The 26,324-nt window shown below is 37.1% G+C and overlaps 1 protein-coding gene and 1 pseudogene across 1 annotated transcript in view; one reads left to right on the top strand and one right to left on the bottom strand.

Annotated features, from left to right (window-relative positions):
* Positions 1 to 5,063: 5,063 nt before the first annotated feature.
* LOC127844172 (iduronate 2-sulfatase-like) lies at positions 5,064 to 6,715 on the top strand (annotated as a pseudogene).
* An 8,752-nt stretch (positions 6,716 to 15,467) lies between these two features.
* LOC127844161 (ribosome biogenesis protein bop1-B-like) overlaps positions 15,468 to 26,324 on the bottom strand; it is a 44,867-nt gene continuing 34,010 nt past the window's right edge. Inside the window, exons 16-18 of the mRNA XM_052374187.1 lie at positions 21,088 to 21,172; positions 19,959 to 20,066; positions 15,468 to 16,819 (exon numbers count right to left, since the gene is read on the bottom strand). Coding sequence (XP_052230147.1) covers positions 16,666 to 16,819; positions 19,959 to 20,066; positions 21,088 to 21,172 — 347 coding nt within the window. The 3' untranslated portion in view covers positions 15,468 to 16,665. The remainder of the gene's footprint in view (positions 16,820 to 19,958; positions 20,067 to 21,087; positions 21,173 to 26,324) is intronic.

Raw genomic sequence — 26,324 nt, forward strand, 5'->3', positions numbered from 1 at the left:
CGTACACTACCATACACTCTTTATAGGACTACGAAATGACGGAGTTTTTTTTACCGGTACCCGCTAAATACGTTTAATGTTAAGTATTATATTTTTTAAATGTTTAAAATGTACATGTATAGGTATTAAGCACTTATAATTATTGTGATTTAGCTGGCTGACATCTATACAGTATTTAGTTTATGGCAATCTGTATGGGCAGATGACTATAAATGTTTTCAATACGCTACATATCTTATAAACGCAAAATTGAGTATTTGGCGTTACATTACTCCAAGAAATGACCACTAATACCACGAGAAGACATGGAGGTATCATAAAAAGTGTAAACTGACCAGACATTGCCACCTGTGGTTAGGGACCAATATACAAGTATAGGTCCCTGCTGTGGCGTATGACACCATAGTGTTATTTAGTATTGGTCGGCACAGTATCTGATCATAACGAGATAATTGGCTTGTGCTGAACACAGGGGCAATAAAACCACAGATCTATCAATAAACAAGATTATTGAGATATCTTTTATTGAACACCGCGATAAAAATGCTCAAACCATGGACTCTAGATTACACGGATAAAAAAACATGGCAACATTCTCAGAATCATCACTGCTATATGTGTAATCACCTAACAATTCGTCTTAAAATAATTCATATATTTGAGTTGAAGACGATGTACTGTTGTTTAAGTCTGAATAAACTATCTGTCTGCCTGTCTAAATCCAAGCCGTCATCGTCCTGGTGAAAAAAATCTGATTTTCAATAGTTGGACATGATGCCCTGATGTCAAAATACGAAATGACCCGCGTAACACGGACCGTGATTTTCAAGAATCTTTAATAAATTGATAATTTAAGGTAAATAACATTTCAAATAATTATACATAATTACCTTGTTGATAATAAACAGCAAACGATGAATGTTTTTGACACCCATTTTATTTCAAGTATGCATGTAAAGCCGAATAATATCGAGAGGGTCCGCTATATACGCTGTTTCATCATAAATTTTACACCCTTTCTGTGTTATAAACAAGAGCTGAAATCGTTAATTTATTAAGATTCATTTATAATAAGCTTTATTGATATGTTTCGTGAACAAAATACTACAATATATTCCCTAAAAAATATAATAAGATGGCAAAAGAAATTAAATGGCCGGTTTCTAAACAAAAGCATAATCGCCAAGACCGTAGCATCAGTTCAGTGCGTTAGGAACGCGCGCTACATTTTCCCGCCTTCATTCCTTAATTACTTTCGTTTTTAAACAATTTTTTTTTCTATCGTATACAGAATTCTATTCTCCTAAGCAAGATGTAATTTTTAAAACTGAACTCCAAATATGAACGCTACAAATTGGTATTAAGTACGAACATGTCAACCGTAAATCTAGATTCTAAAACTCCAAAACGGTATGATATTTGCAAAAGTTTAAGTTATAACTCGCCGGGCTGTCGAAATCAGAAGAAAAACTTAATATATATTGATATATCTGTTTACTACGTAACGTAAGCTTTCTAATGATATATAATTTGTCAAAATCGGCCGAGAAATGAAACTATAATTTAACAAAAGACTTGAGTGGGTACATCAAAATGTATAACCTCGGCACTTCGCTGTACGCTAATCGTAAAAGATCGATAGCCACAACACGTTAAAACGCGCGGTGGTAAAACATAAAATGTGTATTTCTTGTGTTTAACTCGCTATAAATCCATTAATAACAACGGGAATATACTAAAAGTTATATTTTTTTGAAAGAGGAATTAATAAGCAACAAGATAACGTATAAACCAATAAAATCGGATGAATAGTTTTTGCATAAGATTGAATTTACTACAGTAAGGGTCAAATACTCGATTCATCTCCTGTCAATATACACTCCGTGGTTAAATTAAATAATAATTTGTAAAAAATAAACATTCTGCACAAATTCAATTATTTACTTTACCTGTGTGCATGAATCATTTCAGTCTCGATGGTTAGTGAACTATGTCAAAAGCACCATAGCTATGAAACACTTGTATTTTGAATATTGCAATGTTCCACAGAAATGATGCTGATGATAATTCTACACGATCGTGACATGAAAAATGATGAATTATTAGATATTTCTAAATTCCATTTCCACCAACAATTCGGTTATTCCACTACCAGTTCACATGCTTCGTACACAGTTGAAAATAACACTATTCCACTCAACAACCGCGACACATGTACTCAATTTTTAAACTTTTTGCAATAAAAATTGTCTCCTACTGTTATTGTTGTTGTTGTACTTTTGAAAGTAGTTCGAAAGATGGCGACTATTAACCCAGAGATTGATTTATGAAATAAATCGTCTGCTGATCCAGAGTGTTTTTGCTCTTTGTGACATCGTTTGTACACAGTCATCCATTTACGATATGATTTTTTCTGCAGTCTGTTAAACAATGAGGTCTTACAAACATGATATTCCTTTATAAATCATAGTGTTTCTAACCGTTAGAGCACGCCATCTTGCAATAACTGAATAAATATATGCTTGCTATGTTCAGTTCCTTGCGTATGAGGACACCTTGAAGATTGGAATGTTGCGACTTTCTGGGTCTCCGAGAAACATGAGTATAATGCTCAAACGGATAAACATTTGGATGACAAACCATTTGCAAGAATAAACAGTTTGAAGACGTATTTAAATAAATGTTCATTTAAATAAATGTTCATTGCTTTTTTGATTTTTTTGCAGAATGAAATTGAGCAATAAAAACACGCATCTATTCTCTCCCTGTATATTATACACGAGCGGTTGCCAATTATAATTTGTTGGGACCATATGAAAAGACGATAAACTTTTTTATCGGTTTTTGTTTAGTTTTAAGTCAGAAGCAGACATCTCAACTCCATCACGGTTTTCCATCGAGAAACGAAGAAACTTTCTTTAAAAATGGAAAAAGTATTAAACATTCCAAAAGTAGCAACACCTCTTTTCCCCTGGCGTTTAATCCAGCTAAAAGTCAGTTTTACTTTTCGTCGTTCATTAAGCAATAACACACATTTCTCATCAAGCCCGCAATTCAGTTGACGGTCATTGTTTGACTATATTGCGTTTACAAATACATCGCCTTTAAAAAATGATTATAAGCGAAGGTAATGCAAAATCAAAGCGCTGAAGGTACTAAAATTGTTCGCTATTGCATAATCTTAGACGCAACTCAGTTTTCAAAATTATGTTAAAGCTTTTTATATTGCAAGTTTGAAATGATCACAGCCCATTCAAATTTATTACGAGTGTGTCTTAAAGCACATGTCGAGGTTACTTTGAAGTTATTATCACTTTTATCTTTTTTTTCAAATCATTAATAAAAAAGATAATTTAAACCTCATTTTGGGAAAACAGGGCCTAATGCACATGCATTAATTGTCAACCCAGTACCAGAGACTCTCTTTAAACGAAAAACACCATCAAATCAGAAAGTGTCGTTCTTGATTAGCTTGTGCGCATTGCACAGGCTTATCAGTGTACACGGGCTAATCTTATTCGACATGCATTAAGTCCCGTTTTCCCCGAAAGCAGTTAATATGTACAGATTTCAATGATTAACTGGCCAAAGTCGTCGCACAATTAGTTTAACACTAGACTGGCCAATGTCGTCGGACAAGCTGTTAAACACTATTGATTACATACACACACCCACAGTCCGCAGTGTACCAGTGGTGAAGTATAAACAGGCAGATGCGATGGTTATCGTTCCTAGCGTAGTAGAACAAACGATACTAGCGTAGTTAAGAGCAGACCTACTTCATTTGTATGGCAGTAACATTAGCTGTCCGCTGCGCGAACAAAAAAAAAATCGTTTTTTTCCGCAGAGATAAGAGTCCCGCCAAAAATGGCAGCGATATCGGTGCGCTTTACCCGCTAAAATTAGAGACCCATCAAAATACCAATCATGGCAAGCCCGACATACCCATCAAATATAGACGCGTTAATCTCGCTTAATAAGACCAGGCTGGCTCCTAACAAAAAAAAGAAATGGCTGCGATTATCCTATTATTATATAAAAACCCAAGACGGACACTCGGACTTAAAAACTACCTACCGAAGACTTACTTATCATCCACAGACATGTCCGTGTTTATTTCGCGCGTTAATTCAATTAAATATATAGGCGGATAATGTTTAATAGTTTATGTTTTATTCCAGCATCATGGAAAATGCCATTATCAGTTTGACAGCCACATGTGGTTTACATACAGGTGGTCATTTATCGATGCGTACCATCCACGTTTTCGATGCTTACCGCATAACTCTCAACGCCCAACATCAATTGACAACACTAGCCAACCGTATATACTTCATGCTTAAGAAAACCTAAAACTGATACATTTAGACGTTGGTAATTTCGGAACTTTGGTACGAATGCACGAATCTTTACTTGCCCATTTTGGGGGCATTAATAATGACCACTCGATAAAATCGTGTACCGAGTACATGAAGACGAAATGATCGGAAATCTAAAATCACGAATGCATCGTTTACAATTGTACATAGAAGGTATCACAGTTTACAGAATTCCATTTCGGTCTGTACAGTGTACCGTTCTCTTCTATCCGCGGCATTCGCTGACCAAATCGTGGCCTTGGCATTGGTGTGGACTCCCTATCACAACGGTGAACCATATTTGACATAAATTTGTTTGTTTTATATCATATTGCATGTAATATTAATTAGTCACTCGTGGGAACGACTTAAGTAGCAAGAACGAAATAACTAAGTCGTAGTTCGTAAGTTGTGGAAATGCGTACGTTAACGACTTACGACTTCGTGTCGATCCCACGAATCAGTTTTGCCATTCGAATGAGTAACTTAATTGTTCCAACGACTTGGCTTTGTTGTGTTCACGACTTTCTAACTCGTTCCCACGTCTTTCTTACTCGTTCCCACGACTTACTAAGACTTATAAAGAAAATTAAAACAAACGTATGTCCCATCTACGCCACCGTTGCTCACGGTTTATTCTCAGGGACATTTTATCATTCATTTTAGCCTTTGCATAATTATCTATTGATTATAAGGTAGGTCGTTCCAGTTAGTAAGTACTATTGTAATAAGACCACGTGAAGATGAAGGTCGTATCGGTTTTATGTTTATTAACTGTTTTGGTGTCCATAACATGCGCCGCGCCGAAAACTGGACCAAAAAACGTGTTATTTATTACGATCGATGATATGAGGGCGGATTTAGGATGCTACCAAGGCACAGACTTCCCGTCACGTGATGACCCTCAGATTCACTCGCCAAATATCGACGCTCTAGCGCGGAAAAGCCTGCTCCTGAAAAAGGCGTACGTACAGCAGGCGATTTGTAGTCCAAGCCGAACGTCATTCCTTACGTCACGGCGACCGGATACGACGCATGTTTACGATCTGGATACGTACTGGCGCAAAAAGAGCGGGAACTTCACGACTATACCACAGTACTTCAAAAACCACGGAAGGATAACCGCCGGTATGGGTAAAATATTCCACCCGGTTCTTAATAGTCATGAGGATGCCCCTTATTCGTGGACGGAGCCGTACGTTCAGCCGCGACCATCGAGCTACGAAGGGGCTAAAATAAGTCATATGTACCTAAACGATTCCCAGCTCGCGAACGACCCGCTTGTAGATGAAAAAATCGCACAGGCTGCTGTAAGAGCTCTGTAGGATTTTGCAACGGGTGGCAAATACGCGGAACGTCCGTTCTTTCTCGCTGTAGGTTTATCTAGGCCACATTTGCCGTTTGTGTCGCCGGTAAGGTTTTCGCAATACTACCCTGCTAGTTCAGTTCATCTTCCCAGCAATCCGTACGCACCGACCAACATGCCGCGCATCGCATGGTGGTCAAGTTTGGAGTTGATTAACGGTTACACGGACATTACAGCTTTAAACTATCACGGGAACATAAATGAGACGCTGCCGGATAATGTCGCGCGCGAGCTCAGGAGAGCGTACTTTTCAGCGATATCGTGGGTTGATTCGTTAGTTGGCGTCGTTTTAAATGAACTGGAACGCTTAGGGCTTTCCAATGACACTGTTGTTTCTCTTCTCGGCGATCACGGATACCAGCTCGGAGAGCACGGCATCTGGACGAAGCATTCGAATTTCGAGTTGGCCGCGCATGCGCCTATGATGATTCGGATCCCCGGCCTCACCGACAACGGAATCATTACAAATCGCCTGGTGGAATTTGTGGACTTGTTTCCGACGCTTGTTGACGCGGTCGGTTTACCACCGATTCCCGTTTGTCCCGAGAATTCACAGAACGTGCTCACGTGTACGGAAGGTGAGAGCTTTATGCCGCTGGTCCATAACGCAACAGCTGCGTGGAAACACTCTGCGTTTTCGCAGTACCCGCGCGGCGCTAGAATCATGGGTTACTCACTGCGTTCAGATCGTTACCGGTACACGGAGTGGGTCGATTTCAACAACCAAACCTTTAAGCCGGATTGGACCAGAAATCACGGCACGGAACTGTACGATCACCAGACGGACCCCGACGAGAATCATAACGTAGCGTCCGACCACGCTAATGCAGATCTGGTGAAAAGCATGGCCTTTCGACTACATGCCGGCTGGCGTCACGTAAGCCCGTCAATCAATAACCCAACAATAGTGGGATGAACTTCATAAAATTTGTAATTTGATGAATCAAACAGTACATCAGTTCATACTAAAAAATAAATGCGGTAAAACTTTCTCGTTTGTATATTTTCTTATTTACTATTATTCTAATCTTAACGATTAATAAGTTATTTGATGTATACATCATACTACAACACTGTCATCGTATTTCAAAAAGACAATTCACATCATATTATCACGGCGTAGATATTAACAAGATATACCAGTCATTCCTGTGCGCACAACTTAAATGAGTCGAGTTCAGAGAAAACGGGGAATATTGCATGTGCGTAAAGTATCGTCTCAAACTAGCCTGTGCAGTCCGCACAGTTTAATCAGGGACGACACTTTCCGCCTAAATTGGATTTTTGCTAAGAAGAGACTTCATTTAAACGAAAAATGTCAAAAGCGAAAAGTGTCGTCCCTGATTAGCCTGTGTGGACTGCACATGCTAATCTGGGACGATACTTTACGCACATGCATTATGCCCATTTTTTTAAGAGCACAACTTATATGTCTAAGTTGTTAGAGCACTGGGCTTCAAATCCTTATATCGCGGGCTCGATTACCGACCAAATAACTTGTGTAGGTATTGGTCATTCTCCATACCTCTGCAAACGTAGCAGTTGTCATTTAGTTTCATAAGTGCTTGCACGCAATACTTGTCAAGCAGATATCCTAAGAAAACTTTGAGTCTAATGCACCATATGACTAAAAAACTGTTGAAAACGACGAATATAAAAAACAACAACAATCAATTCGTATTTAAAAAGGGGACAAAATTGTCACAAAACCAGGTTTTCATTGTGAAAAAAAATCTGATAAAGGGAGAAAACTCAAACTGAACTTTTGAAATGAACAAACAAAATTAACCCCCTTTGTAAGTTTGTTTTTTAAAAAAATCTATTTTTAGTAGTGGCGACCTTGACATTGGAGATATTGACGTGATTCTTTCGTGCGACACACCGTCCCATGATGGTGAACAAATGTGCCAAATGATTTTAAAATCTCACAATGAATGACATAGTTATGGCCAGGACAAGCTCATTTATGGCCATTTTTGACCTTTGAACTCAAAGTGTGACCTTGACCTTGGAGATATCGACGTAATTATTTCGCGCGACACACCGTCCAATGATGGTGAACAAATGTGCCAAATGATTTTAAAATCTGACAATGAACGACATAGTTATGGCCCGGACAAGCTTGTTCCGCCCGCCCGCCAGCCCGCCAGCCAGCCCGCCAGCCCGCCAGCCCGCCCGCATTCGCCAATCTAATAACCAGTTTTTTCCTTCGGAAAACCTGGTTAAAAATATGCAAGGCTCGTAAGTCCCAAAACCCGCGAACGAAATTACACGCTAATTTATAGACAATAATTATTGATAACCAATTTTAATAAACGATCGAGTCATTAGAGAAATAAATATCTTCACGAGTAGCTGAAGCTTTTTTCTAAGATTTGATTTGGTGACCTAGTCTCATCAACATTTAATCATCACCTAACTGTAGGCTTCTTAAGTGAAAACAAGTTTTTCTAAGAATTGACCCGGTGGCATGGTGTTTTATTGCAATTTATTAAATTTTGATTCTGAACCTGGTTAGATATTGCCAATATTACAATTCTGACCAAGGTTTATCACGATGGAGTCATAAATGTGGCATAAAGAATTCAAACCAGGGGTTTTCTAGGATTTACATTTTGATCTACTTTTGCTTGGTAGACCTTTGAACGATAACAATTCTGACAACTTTTCATCAAAATTTAGTCATAAACGTGGCTTTTAGAGTGATAATAACTTTATTCTTATAAATGACCCGGTAACCTATAACCCCCCCTCCACTTGACCATGATTCGAATTAGGCCTTGATAGTGTCAAGATACTTTTTTAAACAAATTCCATCAAGATTTAATCATACATGTGGCTTTAAGAGTGGTAAAAAAGTTAAGTTGTTTTAAGATTTGACTCGGCTACCTGGACCCGAATTCACTAAGCTATAGACTCTTAGACTTGAACATGGACCGTATTCACCAACCCATAGACTTGAACCTGGACCCGTATTCACCAACCCATAGACTCTTAGACTTGAACACGGACTGTATTCACCAACCCATAGACTCATAGACTTGAGCCTGGGCCCGTATTCACCAACCCATAGACTCAAAGACTTCAAACTGGACCCGTATTCGCCAACCCATGGACTCATAGACTTGAGCTTGGACCCGTATTCACCAGCCCATAGACTAAAAGACTTGAACCTGGACCCGTATTCACCAACCCATAGACTCAAAGAATTCAATCTGGACCCGTATTCAATAGCCCAAAGTCTAACAGACTTGAACCTGGACTCGTATTCACCAACCCAAAGACTTTAGCCTAGATCCGTATTCACCAACCCATAGACTTATAGACTTGATCCTGGACCCGTATTCACCAACCCAAAGACTTGAGCCTAGATCCGTATTCACCAACCCATAGAGTTGTAGACTTGAGCCTGGACCCGTATTCACCAGCCCATAGACTTGTAGACTAGAGCCTGGACCCGTATTCACCAAGCCATAGACTCGAACCTAGACCCGTATTCACCAACCCATAGACTCATACACTTGAGCCTGGACCCGTATTCACCAACCCATAGACTTGAACCTGGACCCGTATTCACCAACCCGTAGACTTGAACCTATACCCATATTCACCAAACTATGGACTCATAGACTTGAACCTGTAACCGTATTCATCAACCCAAAGACTCAGACTTGAACCTGGAACTGTATTCACCAACCCATAGACTGATTAGACTCATAGACTTGAACATAGACCCGTATTCACCATTCCATAGACTTGAGCCCAATTAATCTACTTTAGTTTAAGGCATATTACGTCAGAGTAAGAATATATAGTGTATTAATGGTATATCGGTATATGTCATAAACACACTTTTCCATATGCAGAATAGACTTAACAAATTCAATTAACAATTTTTAAAGCATTACATTTTGAAAATATTCAGTATTCTAAGCCTAAAGTCTAAGAATTGGATTGATAATACAGGCCAAAATTCAGGAAAAAAACTTCACCATAATATTGCCGGATAAATATGTTGACCATGTTTCATCAAGCTTTCATTCTGAACTTAAATTGCTTGCACTGATTTTAGTTACTTTTATATAGGATTTGAACTGCTGATAGTTTTTGACAGCGATTGACCATGTGTAATCAAGATCGAGTCATACGTGGGACTGCTAGAGTATAGCAACATTCTGAACAAAATTGAGCGAACAAATGTGACATCTAGGATAATACAAATCTGTGAGTGATGGCATGAACAACAATAATGGATGCTATAACTAGACGGATCACAATAAATTTGATTGGGCACTTCTTCAGGTAAAAATTCGATCATTATAATCTTTAGCAAACATTTTGTTGTTTTTAAACGTTAATTGTTTATTGACATATGGAAAGGAATTAGAAAAAAGTGGAAAATCATGTACACGTCTGACCCTTAAAGCTATTTACTCATAGTTATGAGTAAATTTATTATTCTCTTTTCTCAAAATACTATTAAAATCTCATCATCTTTATAACCTATATCATCATCATTATCATACAAATAATAAATCAAAGACACAATAGGAGTGAGTGCTTGTATTTGACAGGACTTTCGAATAAAACAAAGAGAGAATACAAATAATATAAAACATAAAATGAATACCTAAATATTCTCCACCACGTTATATACCTCTCGAACTGTGTTTTAACTGAAAAGATACAATTACCAACATTTGTAAAAGCAATAAAAATAATTCAATCAAAACAGGCACACTATGGCCTTCAACAACGGTCAACTGACCACAAAAGCCAACTGGCTTATCGACATCAGGCACACTCTGGCCTTCACAAACGGTCAAATGACCACACAAGCCAACTGGCTAATCAACATCAGGCACACTCTGGCCTTCACAAACGGTCAAATGACCACACAAGCCAAACGGCTTATCAACATCAGACACACTCTGGCCTTCACAAACGGTCAACTGGCCACTCGGATAATACACAAGAGAATAAAACAGATATAATAAAAAAATATTTACAAAATTAATGATAATTATTAAAACAAATTAAAAATATCATAATCATGATCTTAATAATAATAATAACAAAGTAAATAAACCATACCTTTATGTTCTCCGGTACTTAATATACCATTCGAACTGACACAGTCCAGTTACTGCACTGCAAAAATAAACTTGCAAAGATTGTTTATTCCATGTGGACATGCGTTCTAAGAAAGTACGGTCAACTTACACAAGCCAACTGGCTAATCAACATCTGGCACACTCTTGCCTTTACAAACGGTCAAATGACAACACAAGCCAACTGGCTAATCGACAACAGGCACACTCTGGCCTTTACAAACGGTCAAATGACCACACAAGCCAACTGGCTAATCGACAACAGGCACACTCTGGCCTTCACAAACTGTCAACTGACCACTCGGATAATACACAAGAGAATAAAACAGATATAATAAAACAATATTTTTAAAATTAATGATAATTAGTAAAACAAAAATAAAAAACACCATTATCATAATCTTAATAATAATAATAAAATACTACATAAACCATACCTCTATTTTCTCTAATACTTAACATACCATTCGTACTGTCCAGTTACTGCACTGCAAAAAATAAACTTGCAAAGATTGTTTATTCCATGTGGACATGCGTTCTAAGAAAGTACGGTCAACTAACACAAGCCAACTGGCTAATCAATATCAGGCATACTCTGGCCTTCACAAACGGTCAACTGACCACACATGCCAACCGGCTTATACTCATCAGGCACCAAGGCCATCAACAAACTGTCAACCGGCCAATTAGATAATAAAAAAAGAGAATAAAACAGAAATAATAAAACAATATTTATACAATTAATAATATTATTAAAACAAAAATAAAATACATCATAATAATAATCCTAGTAATAAAAATAACATATTAAATAAACCATACCATTATGTTCACCAATACTTAATATATTATTTGAACTGTCCAGTTACTGCACTGCAAACAATAAAGTTGCAAATATTGTTAATTCTATGAGACTTTCGTTCTAAGAAAGTTCGGTAACCTGACAACACAAGCCAACAGGCTTTCACACATCATATATACTGGCTTTAAAAACGGTCAACTGACCATACAAGCCAACTGGCTTTCCAAATCAGGCCAATTGGCCTTAAACAACTTGGTCCAATGACCACAAGAGACATGCACAAATACCAAACACATATTTCTAATGTTCTCACAATCAATACGTATGTCCTGCTCTTAAAATTAAAACTACCGACTTGACATTTGTTTTTAGGTTCAATTCACCAACACAGACATACTTTAAGCTACTGATCGAAACCTGGCTCAAATTTCCATGGAAATAGCATGAGCTCAATTGATATAATAGAACACCGTATTAATTTTGATTTACTAATTTGAAAATAACAAAATGCTCAACACACTCAAATACAAAGCTATAGGTACTTGGTCGGCTGGAAAACTTGTCAAATTATGGAATTTTAACCCATCAAACAAATTGCAAAGAAAACCGGTATTGATGCAAAGTTGAATTTCTGTGACTCTAAAAGGAATGCCTGTACCTTCTGAGAATAATCCCTGTTGCTGAACCGTTACTTGTATTGTTCAATTAAACGCAAAACCTAGAAACTCATTCATTTTTTCGTGCTAAACCATAACCATACTCTCTTTCTCTTCTAAATAATATGTATAAACTAACATAATTCGGTATTTATCAAACCTAAAATAATTTCATTCACCCAAAATTCGTAAATGTAGTATTATCCATTCACAAAATAATGTCAAATATTCCTCCTCCTCATCAATAACGTTAGCATCATCATCAACATTAATAACATCATCATCAATAAAATCATCATTATTAATCTTAACAAGTTATTTTCTAACACATAATTACACACAAAAAAACAACAAATTATACCTTTCGAGCTGCCCTCTTACTATAATGTTACACTATTCATTATTTATTCTTCGAACTGTCCAACTACTGAAAAAATAAACTTCGCAAACATGTGTAAATGCAATTTCAACATGTGTTTTGAGACATTTTAGTGAACTGACACGCAAGCAAACTGGCTTATACGCATCTGAAAAAAAAATCTGCCTTCAACAAACTGTCAACGGACAACCCGAGCCAACCGGTTAATTTACATACGCCAATCTGGCCCTTAATAACATACATTTAATGTTCTCCAATATATATAATACCCTACGAACAGTACAATCATAACAACATTAAATAAAAACAAAAATGTAAATGTTAACGCACGTTTTAACAAATTTGGTTAACAAACTACACGCGCTAACTGGGTTTATCCACATCTGGTCAACTGGCTTTCACCAAAACGATAAGCAAATTACACATGTTAACTGGCATTCAAAAAACGGCCAAACATCATAAAAGCAAAATGTCTTTACACATCAAGCCAACAGGCCACCAAACAAGAACAAAAACTATCACGAAAACAAAATGGCATATAATGCAAATAAATCCGGTCTACTTTTGTTATCATTACAGTACCTAATCTTTTAAAATGCATTTAACTATGACGAAACTAAATTTAACAAAACCGATAAATGCCTTTCATCTTAGTTTCAAATCAACAGTCTTATTGTCACCGCTCTTTTGAAACCAAATTTATACCACAGTTTATCCAAAATATCGTAAATTAATTAGCACATATGCATGCACCGTTATTGACACCAACCTTGCAGGGAAAACTTAACGTCTTAAATTATTATGAAAAATATAATAACTCTTAATGTTTAATTCAATTTAGATAAATTTTTAATTGTATACAACAATAACATATAAACTGTTTTTTCAATATCCAGCGAACGAGATGTAATATATGCAAAACACAAACATGTTTCGAAAAAGTTCACAAGACAAGTCTCTATAGCTGTTTCATAGATGAATAGAAAATATATTTCCGTAATATATCGATTTTGCTGTTACATTCTTAATTCACAATTGGAAAACCTGAATAGTTGAAAGATATGTTCGCATAAATTTTCATCCGCTCATTATCATACCACGTCATATATCGCACACAACCAACGTGCTGAATTATAAGGAAAAACGGCAGTTAATTGTTATAAATCGTTTGTTGAATCATACGTTTGGAACTCATAAACAAACTTGAAACACATGTATTACCATATAAGGGGTTATATCTTAAAAACAACAAAAATAAAGCAAGGTGTTCGTAAAAACAAGATGGAGAGTGATCTAACTCTGCTCTCAAAACAACCTGGAGTGACACACTATGTGGCCTTACCTATATATAATCCTACCAGACCATGACATTTGCGACCTCTTTTTGAACTTAAATAGTTTCATTTTTACCAAATAATCAAATCAATTGATGTATCTGAATAGTTGGAACTAAACAAAAACAACAGTACAAATAAAAATATGGAGCATGTTATTGAATATACTTATCATAAAAGTTAACAATGAACACAACCTGTGTTAATTTCAATCGGAATGTTGTTGTCCGTGTTATTACAATAAACAGAACCATCAAGTATGACCTTTGTTCGAAGTTCCAGCTCACCATTCCGCTTCTAGCAGAGAATCAGTTCTCTCATCGAAAATCTCCTTCCGAATACTATGTATTTCGCAAATGAACGCCTAAACTACTTTATCACCATTTCGTTGTCTTGCTCCATAACGTTTGCCTGTCAAATACACCCTCGAATGGCGACTCAATAGATGTGCAAATCATATATACCCCAAAACGAAAAACTCGTGCGCTTTCGCGCTAAAACATGCAAACAAAACCCGTGCATTATTCGCGCTAAACCATTACCATAATCTCTCTTCTAAATAACACGTATTAAACCATACTATACCGTATTTATCAAACCGAGAATAATTTCATATACTTCTTCATAAAGACACGATATAATTGATGGCCCCTAGGTCGCTTAACGGAATAAAAAATATCACAATCTAAATACGTAAGCGCAGCTACATATGTGGTGTCACATGAAGTTAAAATCTTAACCATGGGGTGACAAGGAGAGAATTCATAAGCTTATTTCTTAATTTGATATAATGACCAAAATTTTGATCCGAAAAGTTTCATGACGATTAAGCAATATTTTTGGTTCTAGTGCGTTTACGGAGTCGTTGTTGATAAATGACAAAAGCACAGGTGCTAAAAAATAACAATTTTTATCTGCTGTGCGTTCACTAACAAAATGTCATATTGTGTGGCACATCATTATTCATTGAGGCCTTACAATTGTGTAGCATAATTTTCAGTGCGGTTCTCACCTAAGCGACCCAGGTTCAATACCCGTTTCCGAAGCATGCGAGTTTGTTGTCACCATACCCGACAGGTGGGGTTTCCCCACACAATAAAACGTAACAACTAAATAACTGGAGATTGCAGCTATAAGTCGATATTCGTAACCAACTTTCGTGAGTCTTGTAGGCAAACTACCGGTATGTAGAAATGCTGGGGTACATTCCAGGTCCTCACTTAATGCAGCCTCAGGCGCAGAAAGACCATAAACTTTGAAATACACACCCAGTGGGGCCTTAGATTTGTTCATACCTAGAAAGACCATACCCTTTGAAATACACACCCAGTGGGGCCTTAGATTTGTTCATACCTACGTTCTACTAAAGTTGCGAATATTTAAACAAGGGGTTATTTCAACCTCCCAAACACGGCTGATGACAGGCATATTCCTTGGTAACAACAGAAGACAATGAGAAACAACTTTCACTTCACATTTATTGGATACTTTTTTTATACATTGATATCTTTACTTTACATATGAACAATGAACGACTTCTGTTCATTGTAAAACTCCTTAAAAGCTGAAAATGTGTTACATTTCAAAGATTGAGTATTCATAGTGACACACACATAAAGCACATATAAAGGTTTGCTAACCATTATTATTCATGACTAAAATCTCGAATTGTAACAACCAGGTGCATTTTTCTTCCTAGTAACTATAAGTGTATAATTGTCTATCTTGTAAAAACTATTTAACCAACAAACAGAATGAAGTCATTGAATTATCATATCAACGTTGTGTCAGCATAATTCAACAAGTGAATATTGCCAAAATTTACCAAATGCTCTACTTAAGTTACCGTAAATAAGCGATTAAAGTGTGTTCTATATTTGCACTTCATTTCACTTGAACATGTATTTAACAAGTTGATGCTATATCAGTACATTCAGAGCCGTAAGCTTTAATTAATTTATGTCAATATGTATGGAGAATAATGCATTGATCATAACTGTTTATGAATACATATTGGGCTGTGCTCTGAGAAAGGGGGTTTAATGAATGTGCGTTAAAGTGTCCACACAGGCTAATCAAGGACGACACTTTTCGCTTTTATATTTTTTGTTTACAGATTGACTATTCTTAGCAAAAATCCAGTTTAGGCGGAAAGTGTCGTCCATGATAAGCCTGTGTGGACTGCACAGTCTGATCAGGGGCGACAATTTGCACACATTCATTAAACCCCCTTTTCACAGAGCGCGGCTCATATTGATCCAAACACACTGACAGGTCTGTGTCAGGATAATACCGGCAAGTCATACAGAGCAGAAGCCATAACAAGGTAATGTCAACAGAGTAGAAGCCATAACAACGTAATGTCAACAGAGTAGAGGCCATCACAACGTAATGTCAACAGAGTAGAAGCCATAACAACGTAATGTCAACAGAGTAGAAGCCATAACAACGTAATGTCAACAAATAACTACTATCTAAGACTGTTTCAATTGCAACAAAGAAACCATTTTCAAGTGTAAAGTCATATAGTGGCATCAGCCCCTGCAAAGAGACTATCAAGTGTACAGTTGTATAATGGCGTCATCCCCTGCAACATAGAGACCATCATCAAGTATAAAGTCGAATAGTGGCATCAGTCCCTGCAACATAGACCCCATCATCAAGTGTAAAGTCGTATAGTGGTGTCAGCCCCTGCGGAGAATATCCAGGGCTGTGAAGGGTGGAAGACGCAGTCTAGGATGCCCACCCCTTTCTCCGCCTTGTGGCCCCTCAGGACCTTGACAGGAACAATCAGAGGGTTCTGCAGCATGTCACTGAAACACACACACACAAAACTCCATTGCTATAACTGACAAAACAATGGGTATCAGATATTCCCTTCTATGCCATTTACAGTGACCTTGACCTTTACCTGACGAGCCCCAAATACAACCATAAGCACGGTCTACATGCAAGCTTGCTGTATGCAAAGTTCAATCAAGATTGATCATTTCTAGGATAAAATATTGACCGGAAACCACCGATTGCTTGTTTCTGCCTCAACGCAATCTAACCCCTTCCCAGTAAACCAATATAACTTTAAACATCATTAACAATTTAAACATTGTTTACAAACTTGTTGACAAGCGTTGAGCAACTTCAATTACAGTATAAGGTTTAATACAGTCCAACATTAGTACGGAAGCCAGACAAGGGAAGTGGTCCAAGTGACTGCTGTAGACAGGTGGCTGCTTTAGTCAATTTTAAGATAGTTGTTAATCATTTTCATTAAAACAAACACAAACTCATCTAAACTTATCATATTTACTCACAGCTGGCTGCATTTTTAATATCAAAGGCAGTTAACGTACTACTATCAGATTCTTTTACAGCCCAATAGACACTATAACATCAGAGGTGAGCGACAGCAACAATTGAATGGAGTGTATACTTTTTGCATCTCGAAATGACCCCCTCGTGATCCCTTAACACAGCATACAAATGGCTTTTTGTGTTAACGCTTTCCCACTCAGATGCAAAGTCAAAATGGCTATGTGCAAGCAGCATAAAACCAGAACAGCCTGCCAGTATCCGCAGTCTGTTCAGGTTGTATACAGTTTGCTGCTCATCAGTATCTAAGGTTTGGCAATGAAGCCTTTAAAACTTGCATACATTAAGAAAGGTCTTTAATTAAATCTAACTTTGCAAGGGACTATAAATGCATGAAAATATGTACATAAGTGGCAAAGGGTAAAATATCCTGGCTGCTGGCAGTTAACATCAGGTGACCATAAAGCTAAGTTGGATAGAATCTACAATAACTGCTTATTCCAGGTTGCCTCTAAGTCAGGTTGGACTCTACTTCCAATTTCAGCTTTCAAAATGATCACTTTCATTGATCAGCAGAAAAAAAGTTGTTAATATCACTTCACAAAATCAACTGAACTGGCTTCAATCAACCAGCACAGTACAAAGTCAATTTGATAACACAGTAAAAAATAAATTTGTAAGTGGTAGATATCCTTCAAAATATCCTGAACAACTAACTAAACAAGAGGGCCAAGATGGCCCTAGTTGGCTCACCTGAGAGGAATCCGTTCATTCAATCTTTACCTAATGTCAAACTTTACCTAGATATTGCCCAGACAAACATCCTGGTCAAGTTTCATCATTATTGAACCAAAACTCTGGCATATGGAGTGTTTTTGTTTTTGTAACATTTGACCTGGTTACCTATATTTTGAGTTGACCCCCCTTACCAAACATCAAACTTTGCTTACAAAAATAAATATTTTGACCAAAATTCATAAAATCTGAGACAAAATTGTGACCTCTAGAGTGTTTATAACGATTTCGTATAATATAATGAAAATTTGGACAATCTAAGGGCAATAATTATGGCATTAATTATGTGATTTTGCTCATTATCAAACTTGACTGAGATTTTTCAGCAACTTTCATATAGAATGCTTTTGAAGTGTGAATGCTAGTGTTTACAAACAAAATGTGGGCGGACGGACAAAGACCAATTCTAATACCTCACCTGAGCAATCAGGTGAGCTAAAAAGTGTGTTTCACCGATCTGAGCCATTTACCAACTTGTCCGAGAAATCAATAAAACCAATGTATTGACTAAGTTTCACGATGATTAGGCAAAAAATGTAAATTCTATAGTGTTCAATCACAAGGTTTCTCTCTAGTCACATAAGGAAAACTGCCCCCCCCCCCCCCTGGCGGCGATGTTTTTTTACCGATCGGGACCATTTGCAAACTTATCTGAGATATATATAAAACGAATCTTTTCACCAAGTGGCATGATGATTGGGCAAAAAATGTGACTTCTAGAGTGTTCACAAGCTTTTTTTACTATATAAATATAAGAAATTCCCCACCCTCACAGCCATGTTATTCAACTGACCGGAACCATTTTTGAACTCAACTCTCGTATCAAGGAAACACATGTTCTGACCAACTTTCATGAAAATTGGGCCAAAAATGTGACTTCTAGAGTGTTAACATGTTTTCACTTTATACATATAGAGAAAAATGCCCCTCCCACAGGCGGCCATGTTTTTTCACCGATTTTGACCATTTTCAAACTCGTCCGAGATATCAATAAAACCAATCTTTTGACCAACTTTCAAGATGATTGGGCAAAAATTGTGACTTCTAGTGTGTTTACAAGGTTTCTCTATAGCCAAATAAGGAAAACTGCGCCGCCCACTGGCGGCCATGTTTTTCAACGGACCAGAACCACTTTTGAACTCAACCAACATATCATTAAGACAAACATTTTGACAAAGTTACATGAAGATTGGGCATGAAATGTGACTTCTACAGTGTTTACAAGGTTTTACTTTTTTTGACCTAGTGACCTAGTTTTTGACCTAGTGACCTAGTTTTTGACCCAGCATGACCCAATTTCGAACTCGATCGGGATATCATTGGGACAAATGTTCTGACCAAGTTTCATGAAGATGGGACACAAAATTAGACCTCTTGAGTGTTTACAAGGTATCTCTATAGCCAAATAAGGAAAACTGCCCCGCCCACTGGCGGCCGTGTTTTCCAAGGGACCAGAACCACTTTTGAACTCAACCAACATATCCTTAAGACAAACATTTTGACAAAGTTTTATGAAGATTGGGCATGAAATGTGACTTCTACAGTGTTTACAAGGTTTTTCTTTTTTTTGACCTAGTGACCTAGTTTTTGACCCGACATGACCCAGTTTCCAACTCGACTGAGATATCATTGGGACAAAGCTTCTGACCAAGTTTCATGAAGATCGGAAAAGAAATGTGCCCTCTAGAGTGTTTACAAACAAATGTTAACGGACGGACGACGGACAAAGACCGGTCACACAATCTCACCTGAGCAATCAGGTAAGCTAAAAAGAATTTGAAAACCTGAAACATACATAAAAGGTTACAAAGGTTGACACAGCTCACTGCATGGTTGCTAAGCACCTACTTGTAAACTCGTCCGTGGCAGACGATGAGAGAGCAGTCATCACTGGCTGAGGCAAAGAGAGGGTACTTCTTGTGGTAACACACTTGTCGGATGGCCTTCTTGTGGTGCCTGGAAATGCATTTCAGACCATGCTTTACATATATTTAGGAATATATTTTGAGAGATTGAACTGGTTATATATTATCTGACTGAACATTCACATGACATAATTTGGTGAAATAATATTTTCAATATGAAATAATGTCATGTCAGTACAGAAATATAGGATTTATCCAATGTTTTTGTAAAGTTTGAAAATGAGGTTTGAGCTTTGTTTCCCCCCCAAAATGAACTGTTAAAATGATCAATGCCAAAAGCACTTCATAAATTACAGCGACATTTGGTATATTGATATTTTCACTTTATCATGTATTTCAAAATATAACTTTTTAAACTAGAACAGTCATTTAAGATGACAGATACCCCGCATATCCAGCAGGTTCAAAACTTGGGGAGTATTTGTAAAATGTATATACATTAGTCTCAAAAGAATATCGCAACATAAACAAAAATAACTCCTGACACTTCAACATATCTATACAATTTCATGTTGACAGCGGAAAATTGAGATATAAGTTCACGATACAAAGTACGCATGTGCAGTGGGACAGACAAAATGACCAAACAATCAACTGACAGGTTGATTCCAGTATACTCAAAGCAAACAATGCTTGGTGTATATATATAAATGCAAATCACTCTCAGTTTTTTCAGTGCAGTTTCAAAAGGGCCACATGGTATATTGTGGAAAATCTGTTTTTATCAACCACTCTTTACAAATACTTGCAAACGCCTCTTTTCTACTTCCCACTTAGAATCACTCCAGTGTATGTATTTAGGCAAATATCACAGATCTTAACACCCACAATACACGAACGCACTGATGCAGTGGATATGGTGTCAACCTTGCAAGTGGGAGGTCCCTGATATGGATCCTGTTCCAATTGGGAGAATTCTCAACATGTCCCCCTATTAGCTCTCAGTACTTGGCTCTACCCAGGAATGAACTTGGAAGGTTATCCCCTACTCTGGCTTTCAATCTGATCAATCAATCTAAAATAAAAATGTTAAAACTAAACTCAATACATACTTCATGGTTTGATATGGTTTTGTAGACAGGTCCAGGTCAAACCAGCTCATCTTGCTGTCATAGCTGCCCAGTATCACGTTGTCTCCTGTACAGTGACAACAAGAAGTGTCAGTTAACTAGTCATAGTTCACATGTAAATTTTCAGAAACATTAGCATTTGTTAAAATTGTTCATTTGAAAAGATCTAAGTAAACAAGAGATGTGTTTGTCAGAAACACAATGCCCCCTATTGCGCCGCTTTGAAGCCATATATTTGACCTTGAAGAATGACCTTGACCTTTCACCACTCAAAATGTGCAGCTCGATGAGAGACACATGCATGCCAAATATCAAGTTGCTATCTTTAATAATGCAAAAGTTATTGCAAAACTTTAACCAAGGTTAAAGATTTGGGACACACACAATGAATGAATGAATGACAGACCAAAAATAATATGCCCCCGATCTTTCGATCCGGGGGCATAAAATACAATATCTTACAGGACTACACAAATATTATTTGATATCATAGATATATTTAATCAAGGGCTCCACACAGAAACCAATGCACAACAAAGTAACAAAATATAATACTAGATGCCTGTAGGCATGATGTCAAGCCCAATGTGTGACAAGTGAAACACAATGGTTCAATATTTCAAAATAGCAAGATGAAGTGATATTCTTGGCAAGCTGTTTTACAGCCTCCCAACTCTAACCTTGACTTGTGTGTCTGACCTCAACTTCTCATGTAGGCAGACGGTTGTTTCACATGACACACAGTCGCAACATGGTAACAAGAGCACCTCATAATGGGTGCCATGCTCGGCTGCAAAAGCTTGTCAGATTTTTTTTTTTAGAGGTCACAGAGACCTTGACCTTTGACCCAAAATGGGTGTGGCATGTAGAACTTATCAAGGTGCATCTACATATGAAGTTTCAAAGTTGTAGGTGGAAGCACTTTGATTTTAGAGGCAATGTTAAGGTTTTAGCATGACGCCGGCGGACGACACAACACGACGAGCTGGCTATGACAATAGCTCTGGTTTTTTCCGAAAACAGCCTCGCTAAAAATTGGTGGTAAATAGTTTTAAAGTTGCAAAATGAAGAAGGAAGTTACAGTACAAACAAGTTGTTTTTGTCAGAATTTGTTATTTGTGATTTGTTACTTAAAAATTATATGATGAATGACAAAGTCACAGTCCTGACAAACTGATTTGAGGCCAAATTTAATATAAGTGTGACTTTTGAGCAAGACCGTTGTTACCCAGGACATGTTGCCTACTCATGGCAGTCACGTGTGGTAAGTGATTTTTAAACTGCATTATAAATGACAACAAGATGTGTTTGTGAAACACAATGTCCCCCTATATGATGTTTGACCTTGTAGGATGACCTTGACCCTTCACCACTCGAAATGTGCAGCTCCTTGAGATACACATGCATTTCAAATATAAAATTGCTAGCTTCAATATTGCAGAAGTGACATTACATGCGCAATTTTGACCCATATATTTGACCTTGAAGGATGACCTTGACCTTTCACCACTCAAAATGTGCAGCTCCATGAGATACACATGTATGCCAAATATCAAGTTGCTATCTTCAATATCGCAAAAGTATTCATAAAATAAGCGATTTTGGCCACATATATTTGACCTCTGACCTTGAAGAATGACCTTGACCTTTCACCACTCAAAATGTGCAGCTCCATGAGATACACATGCATGCCAAATATGAAGTTGCTATCTTCAATATCGCAAAAGTATTCATAAAATAAGCAATTTGGGCCACATATATTTGACCTCTGACCTTGAAAGATGACCTTGACCTTTCACCACTCAAAATGTGCAGCTCCATGAGATACACATGCATGCCAAATATCAAGTTGCTATCTTCAATATTGCAAAAGTATTCATAAAATGAGCGATTTTGGCCACATATATTTGACCTCTGACCTTTAAGGATGACCTTGACCTTTCACCACTCAAAATGTGCAGCTTCATGAGATACACATGCATGCCAAATATGAAGTTGCTATCTTCAATATAGCAAAAGTTATTGCAATATGTTAAAGTTGGCACAAACAGACAGACAGACAGACAGACAGACAGACAGACAGACAGACAGACAGACAGACAGACAGACAGACAGACAAACAGACAGACCAACCAACCAACAGACAGGGCAAAAACAATATGTCCCCCACTACTATATTGGGGGACATAAAAATACAGTCCAGACAATCAGTTTCATGGCCTAAAATTTAACATTTGACCTCTAAGTGAGATCTTAATGTAACTGAACCAATGTTAAACGCAAAGTGTGGTATACGCATGATGGTAATTTGTGGTGCGTTATTTAAACAAGAGGGCCATGATGGTCCTGAATCGCTCACCTGACTAACCAAATACAATCCCAACCCAGATTTCATCAAGATAAACATTCTGACCAAATTTCATAAAGATTGGATGAAAACTGTGACCTCTATTGTCTAAACAAGGTTTATCTAATATTTGACCTATTGACCTAGTTTTTGACCCCAGGTGACCCAAATACAATCCCAACCCAGATTTCATCAAGACAAACATTCTGACCAAATTTCATGAAGATTTAATGAAAACTGTGACCTCTATTGTCTACACACGGTTTTTCTATTATTTGACCTAGTGACCTAGTTTTTGACCCAATATGACCCAAATACAATCCCAGCCCAGATTTCATCAAGATAAACATTCTGACCAAATTTCATAAAGATTGGATGAAAACTGCGACCTCTATTGTCTATACAAGTTTTTTCTATCATTTCACCTAGTGACCTAGTTTTTGACATAGTGACCTAGTTTTTGACCCCAGATGACAAGTAAAGACATCAAGACAAACATTCTGACCAAATTTCATGAAGATTTAATGAAAACTGTGACCTCTATTGTCTACACACGGTTTTTCTATTATTTGACCTAGTGACCTAGTTTTTGACCCAATATGACCCAAATACAATCCCAAACCAGATTTCATCAAAATAAACATTCTGACCAAATTTCATATAGATTGGATGAAAACTGTGACCTCTACTGTCTACACAAACAAATTGTTGACAGTTTTTCTATTATTTGACCTAGTGACCTAGTTTTTGTCCTCAGATGATCCAAATACAATCCCAACCCAGATTTCATCAAGATAAACATTCTGACCAATTTTCATAAAGATTGGATGAAAACTGCGACCTCTATTGTCTACACAAGGTTTTTCTATTATTTGACCTATTATGTGACCTAGTTTTTGACCTTGTGAACTAGTTTTTGACCTCAGATGACCCAAATACAATCCCAACCCAGATTTAATCAATATAAACATTCTGACCAAATTTCATAAAGATTGGATGAAAACTGTGACCCCTATTGTCTACACAAGGTTTTTCTATTATTTGACCTATTATGTGACCTAGTTTTTGACCTAGTGACCTAGTTTTTTGACCTAGTGGCCTAGTTTTTGACCCCAGATGACCCAAATACAATCCCAACCCAGATTTCATCAAGATAAACATTCTGACCAAATTTCATAAACATTGGATGAAAATTGTGACCTCTACTGTCTACACAAACAAATTGTTGATGATTTTTCAATTATTTGGCATAGTGACCTAGTTTTTGACCCCAGATGACCCAAATACAATCCCAACCCAGATTTCATCAAGATAAACATTCTGACCAAATTTCATAAAGATTGGATGAAAACTGCGACCTCTATTGTCTACACAAGGTTTTTCTATTATTTGACCTATTATGTGACCTAGTTTTTGACCTAGTGAACTAGTTTTTGATCCCAGATAACCCAAATACAATCCCACCCCAAATTTCATGAAGATAAACATTCTGACCAAATTTCATAAAGATTGGATGAAAACTGTGACCTCTACTGTCTACACAAACAAATTGTTGACGGACGGACGCACGCACACACAACGGACGCCAGACATCGCACGGTCACATAAACTCACCATGTCACTTCGTGACAGGTTAGCTAAAAATGCACGGTGAATGGCAAAGTTCCAGCCCTAAACAGCTGTTTATTGCAAAAAGTGTGACCTTAATCTTCCAGGTAGAGATACAGGTGGTACATGCCGTATGTCGCCAAATCATGGTACTTATTTGAATTATGTTATTTTCAAATTGCACTATGAATGACAAAGTTAAAGTCTGGACAAGTTATGGCCACAATTCTTATGGATAAACAGATTTCAATAAGCAGTAATTAAAAATCTGTTTCTAGTATATATTCTTTTAAAAATAAATTTTAACTCTGGTGTCATCAATTGTTCACATTCAATTCTTGGAACAAATCATTGTGTACACACTGGTCTTACTGACCTGTGTACTAACGCCCAAGATATTGTGGGTAGCACTTCTTTTATGAGTGAAAAGTGAAAGCGAAAGTAGGTCAGGTAATCATGCTTCTGATAATCGCTTTCAGTCTTAATAGAGATTCAAAATCACATTAAAACTAGGGATGGCAACGAATACCGATTTCGGTATTCGAATATTCGGTCACCCTTCCGAACGAATATTCGGATATTCGGTCAACATCTGTTGGAAAAAAGTCAACTTTGTTTACCGTACCATTACTCCATGAATTCTACTTTCGTTTTTACCGGAAGTTCAACGGAAGTGACTAAATATTGACACAGCGTTGCCGTCGCTAATTCGAAGCTGATTTTGTTGATTACTTTTTATTGTTAAAATTGAATGACAAAAACTGTTTTTAAACTATTAATATCGTACATCAACAATAGAACGAGAAACATAATATTACATGACGACAAAATAATTATACGACAAAACAGTTAGATCTACATTGAATGAAAGCTGAACTTAAACGAATTATGTACATAGCCACAGCACACTTTGAACCTGTTTAACAGACTAAACAGTCAGTCTTTTAAAGTTGCCACGTTTAAAAGACACTTGGATCGGCGACTTCTTATCGGATGATGTCGTGAAATACTTCCAAGCAGCGGAAGGCGTAGGTGGCATTTTGCTGGGACAGATATTTACCTTATGCGTGTAGCAATTCTAATATTTTCAATTAAATGAGGGTGCAATACCAAAAACATTTCTTTAAGTATAATACCTGATTGAATATTGAGTAATTAATTAATGTTTGGACCATACGATACGCAAATACTCATTAGAGGTTGAGTAAATTATTTTCTAACAGCTTTTTTGATTGGACAACGTGATTATAACCATACGATCTGT

Source organism: Dreissena polymorpha, chromosome 9 (assembly GCF_020536995.1).
Source record: "Dreissena polymorpha isolate Duluth1 chromosome 9, UMN_Dpol_1.0, whole genome shotgun sequence".
In the NCBI taxonomy this organism is placed as follows: Eukaryota; Metazoa; Mollusca; class Bivalvia; order Myida; family Dreissenidae; genus Dreissena; species Dreissena polymorpha.